This window comes from Mesoplodon bidens (genome assembly GCF_964165515.1).
Source record: "Mesoplodon bidens genome assembly, chromosome: 2".
NCBI lineage: Eukaryota > Metazoa > Chordata > Mammalia > Artiodactyla > Ziphiidae > Mesoplodon > Mesoplodon bidens.
The window spans coordinates 97947420-97964420 of record NC_138177.1 but is presented as its reverse complement, the minus strand read 5'-3'; the positions used below and the strand labels follow the sequence as shown (position 1 = coordinate 97964420).

Here is a 17001-nt window from a genome sequence, read left to right as displayed (position 1 = left end):
CAAAAAAGGTCTTGCTGTGACTTATGTCAAAGAGTGTTCTTCCTATGTTTTCCTCTAAGAGTTTTATATTGTCCTGTCTCACATTTAGGTCTTTAATCCATTTTGAGTTTATTTTTGTGTATGGTGTTAGAGAGTGTTCTAATTTCATTCTTTTATGTGTAGCTGTCCAGTTTTCCCAGCACCACTTATTGAAGAGACTGTCTTTTCTCCATTGTATATCTTTGCCTCCTTTGTCATAGATTAGTTGACCATAGGTGCATGGGTTTATCTCTGGGTTTTCTATCTTGTTCCATTGATCTATGTTTCTGTTTTTGTGCCAGTGCCATATTGTCTTGATGACTGTAGCTTTGTAGTATAGTCTGAAGTCAGAGAGTCTGATTCTTCCAGCTCCATTTTTTTCCCTCAAGACTGCTTTGCCTATTCGGGGTCTTTTGTGTCTCCATACAGATTTTAAGATTATTTGTTCTAGTTCCATAAAACATGCCAATGGTAATTTGATAGGGATTCGGTTGAATCTGTAGATTGCTTTGGGTAGTATAGTCATTTTCACAATATTGATTCTTCCAATCCAAGAACATGGTATATCTCTCCATCTGTTGGTATCATCTTTAATTTCTTTCATCAGTGTCTTATAGTTTTCTGCATACAGGTCTTTTGTCTCCCTAGGTAGGTTTATTCCTAGGTATTTTATTCTTTTTGTTGCAGTGGTAAATGGGAGTGTTTCCTTAATTTCTCTTTCAGATTTTTCATCATTAGTGTATAGGAATGTAAGAGATTTCTGTGCATTAATTTCGTATCCTGAAAATTTACCAAATTCATTGATTAAATCTAGTAGTTTTCTGGTGGCATTTTTAGGATTCTCTATGTATAGTATCATGTCATCTGCAAAGAGTGACAGTTTTACTTCTTCTTTTCCAATTTGTATTCCTTTTATTTCTTTTACTTCTCTGATTGCCGTGGCTAGAAGTTTCAAGACTATGTTGAATAAGAGTGGTGAGAGTGGACATCCTTGTCTTGTTCCTGACCTTAGAAGAAATGCTTTCAGTTTTTCACCATTGAGAATGATGTTTGCTGTGGGTTTGTCATATATGGTCTTTATTATGTGGAGGTAGTTTCCTTGTATACCCACTTTCTGGAGAGTTTTTATCATAAATGGGTGTTGAATTTTGTCAAAAGCTTTTTCTGCATCTATTGAGATGATCATATGGTTTTTATTCTTCAATTTGTTAGTATGGTGTATCACATTGATTGATTTGCATATATTGAAGAATCCCTGCATCCCTGAGATAAATCCCACTTGATCATGGTGTATGATCCTTTTAATGTGTTGTTAGATTCTGTTTACTAGTATTTTGTTGAGGATTTTTGCATGTATATTCATCAGTGATATTGGTCTGTAATTTTCTTTTTTTTGAGTAGCTTTGTCTGGTTTTGGTATCAAGGTGATGGTGGCCTCATAGAATGAGTTTGAGAGTGTTCCTTCCTCTGCAATTTTTTGGAAGAGTTTGAGAAGGATGGGTGTTAGCTCTTCTCTAAATGTTTGATAGAATTCACCTGTGAAGCCATCTGGTCCTGGACTTTTGTTTGTTGGAAGGGTTTTAATCACAGTTTCAATTTCATTACTTGTGATTGGTCTGTTCATATTTTCTGTTTCTTCCTGGTTCAGTCTTGGAAGGTTATACCTTTCTAAGAATTTGTCCATTTCTTCCAGGTTGTCCATTTTATTGGCATAGAGTTGCTTGTAGTAGTCTCTTAGGATTCTTTGTATTTCTGTGGTGTCTGTCTTAACTTCTCCTTTTTCATTCCTAATTTTATTGATTTGAGTCCTCTCCCTCTTTTTCTTGATGAGTCTGGCTAATGGTTTATCAATTTTGTTTATCTTCTCAAAGAAACAGCTTTTAGTTTTATTAACCTTTGCTATTGTTTTATTTCTATTTCATTTATTTCTGCTCTGATCTTTATGATTTCTTTCCTTCTGCTAACTTTGGGTTTTGTTTGTTCTTCATTCTCTAGTTCCTTTAGGTGTAAGGTTAGATTTTGTATTTGAGATATTTCTTGTTTCTTGAGGTAGGCTAGTATAGCTATAAACTTCCCTCTTAAAACTGCTTTTGCTGCATCCCATAGGTTTTGGATCCTCGTGTTTTCATTGTCATTTGTCTCTAGGTATTTTTTGACTTCCTCTTTGATTTCTTCAGTGATCTCTTGGTTATTTAGTAATGTATTGTTTAGCCTCCATTTGTTTGTATATTTTATGTTTTTTTCCCTGTAATTCATTTCTAATCTCATAGCATTGTAGTCAGAAAAGATGCTTGATATGATTTCAATTTTGTTAAATTTACTGATGCTTGATTTGTGACCCAAGATGTGATTTATCCTGGAGAATATTCTGTGCACACTTGAGAAGAAAGTGTAGTCTTCTGTTTTTGGATGGAATGTCCTATAAATATCAATTAAATCTATCTGGTCTATTGTGTCATTTAAAGCTTCTCTTTCCTTATTTATTTTCATTTTGGATGACCTGTCCAGTGGTGTAAGTGAGGTGTTAAAGTCCCCCACTATTATCGTGTTACTGTCGATTTCCTCTTTTATAGCTGTTAGCAGTTGCCTTATGTATTGAGGTGCTCCTATGTTGGGTACATATATATTTATAATTATTATATCTTCTTCTTGGATTGATCCCTTGATCGTTATGTAGTGTTCTTCCTTGTCTCTTGTAACATTCTTTATTTTAAAGTCTTTTTTCTGATATGAGTATTGCTACTCCAGCTTTCTTTTGATTTCCATTTGCATGGAATATGTTTTTCCATCCCCTCACTTTCAGTCTGTACGTGTCCTTAGGTCTGAAGTGGGTCTCTTGTAGACAGCATATATATGGGTCTTGTTTTTGTATCCATTCAGCGAGCCTGTGTCTTTTGGTTGGAGCATTTAATCCATTTACATTTAAGGTAATTATCAATATACAGGCTCCTATTGCCATTTTCTTAATTTTTCTGGGTTTGGTTTTATAGGTCCTTTTGTTCTCTTGTGTTTCCCACTTAGAGAAGTTCCTTTAGCATTTGTTATAGAGCTGGTTTGGTGGTGCTGAATTCTCCTAGCTTTTGCTTGTCTGTAAAGCTTTTGATTTCTCCATCAAATCTGAATGAGATCCTTGCCAGGTAGAGTAATCTTGGTTGTAGGTTCTTCCCTTTCATCACTTTAAGTATATCATGCCAATCCCTCTGGCTTGTAGAGTTTCTGCTGAGAAATCAGCTGTTAACCTTATGGGAGGTCCTTTGTGTGTTATTTGTCATTTTTCCCTTGGTACTTTCAATAATTTTTCTTTGTCTTTAATTTTTGCCAGTTTGCTTACTATGTGTCTCAGTATGTTTCTCCTTGGGTTTATCCTGTGTGGGACTTGCTGCGCTTCCTGGACTTGGATGGCTATTTCCTTTCCCATGTTAGGGAAGTTTTCAACTATAATGTCTTCAAATATTTTCTCTGGTCCTTTCTCTCTCTCTCTTCTCCTTCTGGGACCCCTATAATGTGAATGTTGTTGCATTTAATGTTGTCCCAGAGGTCTCTTAGGCCGCCTTCATTTCTTTTCATTCTTTTGTCTTTATTCTGTTCTGTAGCAGTGAATTCCACCATTCTGTCTTCCAGGTCACTTATCCGTTCTTCTGCCTCAGTTATTCTGCTATTGATTCCTTCTAGTGTAGTTTTCTTTTCAGTTAATTGTATTGTTCATCTCTGTCCTTTTTTTCTTTAATTCTTCTAGGTCTTTGTTAGACATTTCTTGCATCTTCTCGATCTTTGCCTTCATTCTTTTTCCGAGGTCCTGGATCATCTTCACTATCATTATTCTGAATTCTTTTTCTGGAAGGTTGTCTATCTCCACTTCATTTAGTTGTTTTTCTGGGGTTTCTGTCTTGTTCCTTCATCTGGTACATAGCCCTCTGCCCTTTCATCTTGTCTATCTTTCTGTGAATGTGTTTTTTTTTCCATAGGCTGCAGGATTGTCATTCTTCTTGCTTCTGTTGTCTGCCCTCTGGTAGGGGCTTAGTTTTATTTTTCTATTACTTATGGGGCATTGTTTTTTTAAAAAAACACGTTAAGACAATCACTTTCAAATAAATATTCCTCTCTGTTCACATTTACACAAATTTCCAAGAGAAAAATAATAAGAAATTTTGTCAAAAGTCATACTAAAACCAAGATATACTGAATTCCCATGATCTAGGATCCTGTGCTCCTCAGTTTCTTTACCTCCATAAGGGGGATAAACATGGTCCCTACTTCCTAGAGACTTGGGGAAAATTAAATAAATTGATACATTTAAGTGCTCTAAGTAGTTCCTGACACATAAAAAGCTCTCAATAAATGTTAGCTATTGTTACAACCGTCATAATTGTCATCATCAGCAGATCTTAAAAAATTAAGCAAAAGAAATAGTCTTCAATGCTTTGTTTTTAATAACTGAATGCTATCTCTTAGACATTCTTTGTCTAAATACAAGACTATTTAATAATTCATTCTACAACTTTGCCAGGTATTAACCAATACATTCACCAGTCATTAAATATTCATAATTCACCTTTTTCTCTCTTCAAAAAACTGGGTCATTTGTCACTTTCAGCCTTCTGGTGCCTCTTCACTTCACCCAAGATTCCAAGACTACTTGATAATATTTTCCTGTCGTGTCTATAAATTTTTCTGCTCCCTGAAATGAAACCCATCGTAGTCTGAGCAGTTCTGTCTTTGGTGCTTTATATCCTCTTGGGCTTTGATTTCCCTTTAAGCATATTTGTTCTACCCTTTCCAGGATCAAGATTATTCTCCTTAATCAAAAAAAAAATGGAAGTAAAATAGGAGTGAATTAGTTCTAGTTTATCTCTGACATGTTGATATTACACTCTGTATCTCAGCAGTAGTCTTTTTGCTCTCAACATAACTTAAATATTGAATATATATATATATATATATTTACTTGTACACACATGCTTTTTGTGTCCTCAGTGTTTTTCACATGCTTCACATCTTGTCACCCTGAATTTGTACCTTATTTACATATTTGTACATATTTGTACTTATTTCAAATGGGTACCACCTGTTTATCTGTATTCTTGGTTTCACGAGCTTTGGGGAAGCTCCCAGTGATATTAAGCTATTTAGTTTGGTTTTGTTTAGTTCTCTTTTCTTTTTACTTGAGATCATTTTTTAATTATGTATCAGTATTTCCATTCGTAAACTGCCCATGCTTCATGATCTATCTTCCTTCTTAAAATGTTTGCCTCTTTTTCAAGAAATTTTTAAAATAATTTTTCAAGAATTTTTTTCAAGAATTAAAAAAATCTACTTTCATTGAAATGTAGTAAACCTCTAACTACACTCAGGATTCAATTCTAGGAGCACTGTGTTAGCACATCCCTTTCCTTCAAGGTTATCATTATATGCATTTCACCAGGAAGTTTTGCGTTGTTGGTAGTATTTAAATCCAAATAGTAGCTTCTATTATTGTTCTTTTGAGACCTTAAACAGTGGAAATATCAGCAAAGGTAGTCAAGAAGTTACAAGATACTTCTATCAGAATGAATCTGAAATCATTTGCCTAATTGAATTCACCAAGTTCTATTATCAGTAATGTCTAATTAATCCCAAAATAAAATTCCATATGGTTTCCTTCCTCCAATACCTCTTAAATGTAGGTGTTTCACGAAGGCTCTGCCTTTAGCTCTCCTTTACATAAATATGTCTCTTGTCATGCTCTGATGTAGTCTCCTGGCCTCAGCTATCCCTTCCAAAACTCTGGCATCTTTATCTCTAGCTCTGACTTCCCTTCCGATCTACCTCCATCCAACATTTCAACTACCTGCCAGATTACTGCACCAGGTTGTGCCAAAGACACCTCAACCTTGGTGTGAATCACCATCTTCCCTCCCAAACTCCCTTTCTTCTCCTGAATTTCCTATTTCTATTAGTGATTCTGTTCTCCTTTCAGTTTACCTGGATATAAAAGCCTTATACCCCATTTGACCTCTTCCTCTCCTGCATCCATATGTCATCAGTTGCCAAGTCTTGCTAATTTTAACTCCTTGGTATCTCTGACATCCACGCCCTCTGTTACCTCTTGTTCAAGCTCTCTTGATCTTATGTATGAGTTGTAGCCTAACTGATTATCCCTTTCAAGTTGTCCTCCTTCAGTATCTATAAATCAGGCTATTTTAAACTTCTTAAAACATGGTTTTGGGGCTTCCCTGGTGGCGCAGTGGTTGAGAGTCTGCCTGCTGATGCAGGGGACACGGGTTCGTGCCCCAGTCTGGGAAGATCCCACATGCTGTGGAGTGGCTAGGCCCATGAGCCATGGCCTCTGAGCCTGCGCGTCCGGAGCCTGGGCTCCGCAACGGGAGAGGCCACAACAGTGAGAGGCCCGCATACCGCAAAAAAAAAAAAAAAAAAACATGGTTTTAACTCTATTATTCCTCTCCCTCTGAAAACCTTTCATTGCTCCCTATCTCAATATGTAAATAAATTCTAAACTCCTTTCCCTGCCTTTTAGTATTCTCTATTAAGGATTTATCCTCATCTCATTTTCGTATTTCATTTCCCACTACCCTCTGTATGACAACTTGGATTCCAGACTTGCTATTCCAAATAATGTCCCAATTTTCTACAACAGGCTTTTGCTCACAATGAGCTCTAGAGGTGAATGCCCTTCCTCCCTACCCCCAGCCCTCCAGCAACTACCCAACATACTCTATTTGGATGCTACTTGAAAGCCTCTCATAACCAGATCATCTAGAAACAACCACTCCCTTTCGCCCCTCAACTCTCACAAGACCTCACTTGTGCCTTAGTAATGACATTTATCACTTTATTTCTTAGACTATAGTTCCTTGCACAAATGATTTTCCTTCTTAAAGACAATGTAACCTCCTTGGTGAAAGTATCTACTTCTGAATACTTTTCAAACATAGCACAACTCTTAACATCACCTTAGCATAGCATTTATATAGAAGTTCTTAAGTGCTGAATAAATTAAAAATTAAATAACTCAGGATCAATCCTGCCTTCTTGATAGATTCAAGCATTTTAGAATATTAGCTAATCATTAATCAATAATATCTCTAAAATACTCACACTCCTAAGTATTGTGCTTACTTTTATCAAGTATGTGATTGTAGTAATATCAGTGAATCATAGATGGTCACAATAGCTTTATAGTTGTACAAGTTTACTAAATTAATTTTCAAAACAATTAAGAGCTAGGCTTTTACAGAATTGGAATCTGTGGGTGTCAGCTGCTAAAATATTCCAAGTCAGACAGCTGAAAATCTAGGCAATTGTTCAGTGAACAAAACGTCTTTACTACTTGAACACTGAAGAAGTAAACAGGACTTCTCTGGTGGCGCAGTGGTTAAGAATCCGCCTGCTAATGCAAGGGACACAGGCTCGAACCCTGGTCGGGGAAGATCCCACATGCCGAGCAACTAAGCCCGTGCGCCACAACTACTGAGCCTATGCTCTAGAGCCCGCAAGCCACAACTACTGAAGCCTGCGCGTCTAGAGCCTGTGCTCGGCAACAAGAGAAGCCACGGCAATGAGAAGCCTGTGCACCGCAACGAAGAGTAGCTCCCGCTCACCACAACTAGAGAAAGCCTGTGCATAGTGACGAAGACCCTATGCAGTCAAAAATAAATAAATTTATTTTTTAAAAAAGAAGTAAACAGAAATATATGTTATTACAAAGTGAGAGAGTGGCATGGACATATATACACTACCAAATGTAAAATCAATAGCTAGTGGGAAGCAGCCACTTAGCACTGGGAGATCAGCTCGGTGCTTTGTGTCCACATAGAGGGGTGGGATAGGGAGGGTGGGAGGGAGACGCAAGAGGGAGGAGATATGGGGATATACGTATATGTATAGCTGATTCACTTTGTTTTAAAGCAGAAACTAACACACCACTGTAGAGCAATTATACTCCAATAAAGATGTCGAAAAAAAAAGAAATATATGTTCTTCATAATGGTTAACATTAATAAATATCTGACGTGCTGGATTATGACAGGTGTATATAGAGATGCTCAAGCTTCTGGGAAAATTCTGGGAAGCAGATGGCATTTCACATCCATTTATTCCATGATAATTGGGAAGGAAGTAGCTGGCTATGATAACTTTCGGTATACTAGCAATAGAACTACATGTAAAACTTATAATTTATTCTGTCATAATGAAACTAAATTGTTGCCATATATTTTTCAGTAATGCTTATAGATCTTTATGAAATTTGGCAAAAGGATAATAACTTGCTGCTGATGAATATCTTATGAGGAAAAGTACTTCTATCTTAAAATAGTCATGCCCATAACATTATAAAATTACCTTCTTAACTACCTAGACTGATATGAGAGAGGGATCACGTTACCTCTGAGTGACAAAACATTGGTATTCCTTAGCAACCCTTCGATAAGCATCGTGTTGCCAAAACACTTAGATGCCCTGCCTCTACCCACAGCTTTCATTACCTTATTACTAACCTCAGATGAAACAAACAACCCAAACTGGTTACCGGCAGTGGTGGGGAAGCATTGCTGGGTTCAGCAGTCACGGTCACACATAAATAACGTGCTCTTTTCTATGGGCTGTCCACGGAGAGAGATGGGCAGTTGCATGCCAGCACGCAGGGAACTAAAAATGTGCTCCTTTCTAATGAGGGGCCCTCCTCCGGCGTTGGTTGTGCTGGCCTCCAGACCTCAGTACTTCCCGATAGACAGGGCAATGGGGAAGATGTGAGAAGCTGGACTAATTTCCCACTCAAGGAAATGGTATAGTGAATTGGCTAAGAGGCTGAACTCAGATTGCCTGGCTTCAAATCCTGGTTCTTCCACTTACTAGTTGTGACTGGTTAGTTAATCTCCGGAAATTTCCATTTCCTCTTCTATAAAATGAAAATACTACAATATCTCTTTGTTATCATGACTATTAAGTGTAATATTATTATATCTCTGTTATTATGACTTTTAAGTTAAATAGTGCCTGAAAAATACTTACCAAAATGTTTGGCACAATAAGGTTAAAATATTACCAATATTTGCTCGGTAACAGTTTTTTGTTTTTGTTTTTGTTTTTTGCGGTACGCGGGCCTCTCACTGCTGTGGCCTCTCCCGTTGTGGAGCACAGGCTCTGGACGCACAGGCTCAGCGGCCACGGCTCACGGGCCTAGCCGCTCCACGGCATGTGGGATCTTCCCGGACCGGGGAACGAACCCGTGTCCCCTGCATCGGCAGGCGGACTCTCAACCACTGCACCACCAGGGAAGCCCTCGGTAACAGTTTTGAGATATAATGGAGAACTGACTCACAGAGGTCTTCATAGTTTTTATTCCTAATGACCAGATTTCAGCCAAACAAACAAGTGAATCTGAATATCAATGCTTGTTGCCTAGCTCTTTTTTTTTTCAAAAGAGCTGTTTATGAAAGTTAAAAAACAATACAGATGAGGTCATATACACTTCTTACACACAAAGAGAAACATTACATAAATTTGGACAGCAATGTATGTTCAAATGAATGCTGTTACATTCAACAAATATACCTGAATTTATACATCAAAAAGGAGACTTACCTTCAAAGGAGTCACATCAGGAAGCCATGCACTTGTTTCAATAATGCTGCCAAATATTTTTGGAACTCTTCCTTCTAAATTACCTCCTGAGCCTGCTTCAAATTCTTTTAGATGTCTTCATTGGAAACAAATGTTTACTTTTGGGAGTTTTCAATTTTGAAAGCAGATTTAAAAACAACTCATAAATAAGATGGAGGATAATGTAACCTCTGGTCAAAAAATAAGGAAATAAGGGCCTTTTTCATGGCTTGTAAAATGTCTCAAACAACTCCAGACAGGGAATCTCTAAAACATTTCAGACCAATGGAACCATTATCAGAATTAGTGTGTTGCTTTCTGTGTGATTAACAGATTACTACGTGTTTACTTACTTAATTGTATTAAACAAATACTTGTAGAGCACTATGTGTCAAGCACTGTTCTAGGAGCCTTTGCATATATTAGCTAATTTAATGCTCATCTTATGAGGTAGATGCCCTTATTACTTCCATTTTACAGATGAGGTAATGAGGCACAAAGTTAAGGATTTTGTCCCAGGACACACAGCTAGTTAATGGCAGAGCCAGAAATTGAAACCAGGCTTTCTATATAGTATACAGGCTATATTTTCTAAAAAGTACAACTTCTGTGTATCGATAGTTATGCTATCTGGGATTTTAAGGTATTGCAATTTAAACTTGGTGAAAGATATTATACTTCTCCATGAATTTTTTTAACCTCTGCTAGAAGCCCTCTTAGTGTTAACATGCATTATCTGATCCCTCTTTTTTTTCTCTCTCTCTGCCCATAGCAAGGTTTACAGGAGGAAACAGTCTCACTTTCTAGTTTCCTCGTGTTCTAATGCTCTGTAGGCTATCCTGTTTTCCCACATAAGCAGATCTTTTACCCAGTAGTTTCTTCAGCCTTATGCCAGGAACAGTCTCTCTCCTCACAATGTTTCTTCATGCCTATTTCAAAACTCCCTCCTTAAAATTCACATTTTCCATTGCATCTCTAAGGAGCTCAATCTTGTTAGACTTAATGGGGAAGATAGAAAAGATGAGGGGGGAAGGAAAGACATTAAAATATTTTTAAATTCTCTTTGAAAAAGTACCTTATATCATTTTCCATCAGTAAAATGCTTTGAATGTCTCACTTTGCTCTCCTTTGCCTTGAAATAGGAGTTTCCAAAGCAGCTTCATACCAATGCCAAGAGCATACCACTGGCCAGCCATTCGATAATGACAGCTTCCCCAAGGAAACATACTTAAGCAAATTGAAAAAAAATAGATTATGCTGGAATACTTTTTATTTCAGGATAAAAGAAAAATACAGGAAGAAATCTCACGAAAGCGTTTGAAAATAGAGGAAGAAAAACTAAAGCATCAGCATTTGAAGGTAACTTATGACTTTAATTTCATTTCAATGATTTTGCATTCAAATATTCTATTTGCACTCAAATTTCAGTAGTAAAGATGCTTTAGGAAGGAAAAAAATTCCAACAGTTATACTAACACCCTAATAACCATAAGGGAAGACAATAAGCTAGTAATATTTGCATATGAGACTAATACCTCCTGGCAAACATGTGGAAAATTGAAAACATGGTTTTATTACTTTTATCCTTTATTACTGAATTTCCTCACTTTCTTGGGTAACCTTGAGAATTCAGTCTTGATAGTTTGGCCCTGAATACAGTCTTGCTTAACATCCCTTGGGAGTGGATCCAGCTGGGAAGTACCTTTTGAAATCAATGAAAAGCCAGCCCTTACCCAGGGTCTGCAAAGCAGACAGTGTCTGGCCTGCTCAAGGATGCTCGTATTTAAAAGCTCAGTGCAATGAATTCAATGTTGTTTGAGTGTGGTTCAAGGTTCTGTTTTATTTTGTTTTGACAGAACATGAGATCATAACCAAAAATAAACCTCCATTTTTAAAATCAGACTTTACATCTTTCATGGGTGTGGTCATTTTGTAATTTAAGCGCACTGAGTCTCACATTTTATTATGTAGCTTAGTCACAGGGTGCAACCAAATGACAAACAGGAGCTCCTTGTGAACAGGCCCGAGCAGGAAACTACTTACCTGGCAGGGCTTCTATCGATAGATGTAATAAATCCCTCAGTGAAACAATGCCGCACACTTGTGGGGTCTACAATCTTTTCGTAAACTTGCTGAATTCAGCTAAATCCATCTTTCTGATGAATCAAGTAACCACCTCTTGAGAGAAAAAAGACACAGTTTAGGATTCCAATTAGCCTCAGTTCTCTGGATTCTGTTTGCTTCTTTGCTCCTATACAAATTGACATTTCCAATGTTTGATGAATAATTTCAATGTGTAGTCAGCCTGCTATCCTTACAGTTTGTCACACTGAACTCACATGAGTAGGAGACATAGCCAAGAAATGCAGTGTGTACTCCCAGAAAAATCAATGAAATAACAAATTTTACCAAGTCATTTTGATACAAGTCAAATGGAGTCAAAAGTAAGTCTACAACAATTTTTGAGATAGGCAATTTCTAACTCCAAAATCACTCTCTCTCTCTCTCTCCCTCTCTCTCTCTTTCACACACAAATATACACACACACGCACACAATTTGGATCTCACAGTGAACTAATTACTGCTTCTGAGTAATTACTATCCTTGCAGAATGAGTAGCCAAACAACATTAGAGTTCACAGTAGGAGAAAAGTTTTATATATCCTCTCTGTTCATTCTAGGAGGTAAGTTTCACACAGGAAAATTCTAACACACTGAGAGGTCCATTTCTGAGGTGACACCTCATTTCAATACTTAACAAAAACAGTCCAAAAAGTAATATATACTGTTCCCTATAGGTTTGCTTTCTGGATCCCAGAAGACCTCTTCTAATCCAATCCAGTCAAAGCATGTATCATGCTTTGGACTGCAGTACACAGTTGTGCAGATGGTATACTGCGTAAAGTTACCTGAGAAAGGGGGATGCTGAAATCCTGCCCATACTCCCTTGGAACGGTGCACTCTGGCACAGGGCTGCTTCTGTCTGGAGGACAAAGTTTCTTTCTCTCTGCACAAAAGTGCTGTCCACCTTCCCAAGCTGTGCACTGACCTGAAGGAGTAGGAGTGGGGAACTGTACCTTTTCCTAATTTGCATATTAATGCCTTAGAGATTAGCAGTGGCCTTGAGAGTTGTAGCCCTTCTGCTTGCAACCTAGTGGGAAATTCAAGGCTAAATAAATAATTAGTACACGTTAAAGGATGATTTTTTTAAATTTAAGCATAAGTGTAAACATTAGTAATTCTTTAATCTGGGGTGGTCAAAAAAGTTTCTGTTAAAGGTGTGGGATTTAACCTGAGTCTTCACTGATAAGTAGAAAACCTTCAGTCAATAAACATTTATTAAGCACCTATTATGTGCAAGGTACTAAGCTGGACATTAAGAATATAAAATAAGTTTGATCTGTGCCCTTAAATGGTAACTGACACATAAACTTATAATGACATTTATACTGTGATGAACACTATATTCAAGGCATCAACTGCAAAGGGAACATAGAGGACAGAATGGCTGTTTCAGTAAGTACATTCTTCCAAGTCCTGCAGAAAATGGTTGGCTATTCCAACAGCAACTAGGCACAATTCCAAAACAGGGTTCAAAAATGTGCAGAAGTGTTCTAAAAATTGATTCCAAAATATCTTCACCAAGTCAAAAAAGCTCTGTTGGCTTCTGCAATTACCAGCCTTTCTTTTTATTTTCTTCTTCATCCATTTGTCTCCATTCCAGTGACTATCCTCACCACCTTCCGGATCGCAAATTATTTCATTACATGTCAATGACTCACTTTAAACAACACAAACGTAAATATTTACAAAGTGCTCCTTCTGTGCGAGCAGTACACACACTTCAAGATAGTTGTGGTAACTCACTCTAACATCCTTTAGCTCTGGAAGCTGACATTCATACCAATGACATCCTGGAAAGGGAGTTTCCACGGCCATTAACAGCATTCTTACATTCAAACATTCTGAGACTTGTCCACTCTTGATCTTTTTGCCTAGTACTCAACCTAGAAAACTTTTCTGGATGTCCATTTAAATCATGGTATGAAAAACTAATTTATTCTTAACGTCTCCTGTAACTGCTGTGCAGAATATAGAAGTGCTTCAGGAAAACCTTTCCCTAAAAAACTTCCAAAAGATCTTCTACCTGCGTATCACTTATATTTTTATTTAGTTACTATGGCTTTTGATTCTGAATGTCATTGTTGTGAAATAGATTTTATTCTATTCCTCAATCTCATAGACCAAAGCATAAGTCTAAACTGTGACATAAAAGCAAAATAACTGTCTTGTGGGTACCACAATATGTGATTATACCATATCATTCTGATTGCACGTCCAAATTATATATTTTATATTTAGAGGCAAAAAGTTCTCTGCCAGAGTTAAATGACAATTCCTGAACTATGAACAAAGCTTATAAGGCTAAAATTAAAATTATTCTTAGTCCTAACCAGACTAAGAACCAAGAATGAAGCCCCAAGATAACTTATGTCACAGGAGCCATTCTCCACCCTCTACAACTCAGCATCATAAGACCATCCCATCTGAGTGTTTCTTACAGTGATACGGATGTAATTAACTGAAACTATCCTTGTAGGTGGTTTGTAAGAACTGTAATTTACTTTGATGGATGTCATCTATATTCTTTACTGTGCATTAGCTATCATCATATTCCATCAAATAAAAATAAACTAAAATCAAGGTAAATTCTTAAATGCTGATATATTGATATTTTCTTGGCATATTATCAAGAAATAAATCTTGACCTTTATTAATAATATTTACTGTGTCTGTGGGAACACATTTTTACAAACAACTGAACAGCTATAACTAAGGGAAAAGATAATATTGTGGGAAGGAATCTGGCTACAAACTGGAATAATACAAACTGCTTTTATGGGGTGTGTTGTCCACATGCAATTTCTTGAAACTCTGAAAAAAACCAACACAAATATGATGATCTGGGTTGAGATAATTACTGACTTAATCTAGTGGTGTTCAAACTGTGTCCTGTGCACCTTTAGGCTTCCAGGCCCCCTCATTGCTTCAACTAGAGCAGGCCACATTTCATCTATTCTACAAGTTGTAATCCCAAATAACATTTATTTGTAATCAGTGTAATATTCTTAATGATTTGAAAAAAAAATTGCCTTAGTTAAAACAAACTTCCTTTGGTAATTATCTAGCCCAATCAACCTTATTTAAATTTATTTCAAATTCAGAGGTATTTACATTCCAGTTGTATTAATTCTGTTTTAAAAAAACAAGCATGTTTTTTTAAAAAGACAAATATTCCTCTTACTTGCTTTCATTCTAATCATGGTGTTAGAGAGAGAAGTGTCAAAAAAATAAGGAAAATTCCCATTCTTCTCTCCTCACCATTTTAGAAACAGTAAATTCCCAGGAAATAATTACTGAACAAATAATTTACAAAGGTAGATAGATATATAGTGACAGTACTTTTCTTCAGGAAGAAAAGAAGAAACTCAAACACTTTGAAAATACTATCGAACAGTTCTCCCCTGAGACACGGACAGGATGCTAGCTAAAGCCCCCTGAAGTTTACAGGTCTTCTTCATTTGCTTTGTCTTCTTAGGCTCAAGTCCAGGAATGTAATTATTTCATGCAAATTCGAGGGGATTTTTTTTCCACCTGATGAAACATAAATCTTTTTTGTTTTATTAAAGTTGACAAAAATTCAACTCACAAATATTTAGACAGATCAGTGAATTTTATGTATCATATGATTGGGATGAGTAGGGAGCTGCACATAAAGGATATCTAGAACCAAGGAGGCTCTCAGAAGAAAGAAGGGGTACCGGGTGGGCAAAACAATAAATGCCAACCACAGAGCCTAAGACTGTCATTGAATTAGTTTAAGATACAATAGTAATCTCTTGTTTTGCCCACCATTCCAATTAATCCCACAAAAGATTTTTTTTTGGAGGGGTCACTATGTACTGTCACTGGGATGAATAGCAAATGGCTTCAAGGAGCTTGTTACTTTGACACAAGATATACACCCATCAACCCAACAAATCATAGAAAGGCATCATCATGATGAGGTCCCTACATGACTGTTAAAAATACAGTAAACATACAGTATAGGTAAACATACACTGCTGTCTGATTCTGAAGAAGGAGAGTTCCCTAGGGGTGAAGTGAGGCTGGGAGGGTGGGGTGGGGAAGATGCAGAGGTAGGACAGAGATCTTCATAGAGAAGGAGGACCTGAACTAGACCTTAGGATATACATAGGATTCAGATACATAAACCCTGGCTTTAGAAGGGGGTCAAGAAGGGTGCAAAGTAGGAAACTATCAGATTTATTCAGGCAAGACAGTGAGAGAAAACAATTTCTCTTTAATAGTTCCACTATTGAAATTAATAAGATTTGAAAGCATTCAGATTTTGGAATTTTCAATTGATATAAGAACATATATTTATGTTTCCTGACATCAGAAAAAGGCCTTGAGGGAGAAATGGCTTCTAGATGGAATCAGCAGTGGAAAAGAACAGGAAGAGATGAAGAAACAAAATCAACAAGACCAGAACCAGATCCAGGTTCTAGAACAAAGTATCCTCAGGTATGGCCCTCTCTGAGATACTCCACAACTACCTTTATTTTGACTTTGTCCCACGTTGAATGTACAAAGGCCATTCTCCTTTTTAGGGGCACAATCAGATCTTCCATTTGGATTTCTAAGACTAAGAAAACACACCAGAAAGCAACAACAGAAATCTTGCTGTAAAGGTCCCCAAAACATAGCAACAAGAGACTCATTTTTAAAATACGTATGGGTGACTTACCCATAGCTCTCTGAGCCCATTTCCTCATCTACAAAATGGTAGTAACAATATCTATCTTTCAGAGTTGTTGAACAGATTAATAAATGCATGTGCTAAACTACTAGCACCTACCTGGCATTTGGCAAGAGAGCAAAAGCAGTTCTTCACTGCCTCAACCTCCTCTCTCATCTTAGGACAGGTGACAGTTATAAGGGTGTGTGCATACTCTCCCCCCATCACACCTCTTCCCAGGCCCTCCTTAGCCTCAGCCATGATATTTTGGAAGAGAAGACACTATAGGACTACTTCACTAACATTTTCTCTCTTCTACTTCTCTGATTGGTCACAGGGGTTGACTTCACTTCTCAGTGTCCTTTCCTGACCATCATACACAATTAGTACAGACTCAGCAACATCGGATATAGCAAGTAAAGTTTTTTAATTGCCTTGGCTTAAAATGAGGTGTTGGACCTGAAAAAAGTTGGAAAGCTCAAATATAAGATAGGATTATTAATATTATCACAAAGTATAGATAGCACAGAAGAAAAAGATGTGAGAAATGTCAGAATCATTTTCTAGCCCACACATGGAAA

At 37.1% G+C, this 17001-nt stretch overlaps 2 protein-coding genes across 2 annotated transcripts in view; one reads left to right on the top strand and one right to left on the bottom strand.

The window, feature by feature from the left end:
- Positions 1 to 17001, top strand: part of PALMD (palmdelphin) — a 54984-nt gene that overhangs the window by 13628 nt on the left and 24355 nt on the right. The window contains exons 3-4 of the mRNA XM_081223843.1: positions 10897 to 10977; positions 16082 to 16206. Coding sequence (XP_081079969.1) covers positions 10897 to 10977; positions 16082 to 16206 — 206 coding nt within the window. The remainder of the gene's footprint in view (positions 1 to 10896; positions 10978 to 16081; positions 16207 to 17001) is intronic.
- Positions 11653 to 17001, bottom strand: part of FRRS1 (ferric chelate reductase 1) — a 134379-nt gene continuing 129030 nt past the window's right edge. The window contains exon 19 of the transcript XR_014015028.1: positions 11653 to 11796. The gene's annotated coding sequence lies outside the window, so the exon portion shown is untranslated. The remainder of the gene's footprint in view (positions 11797 to 17001) is intronic.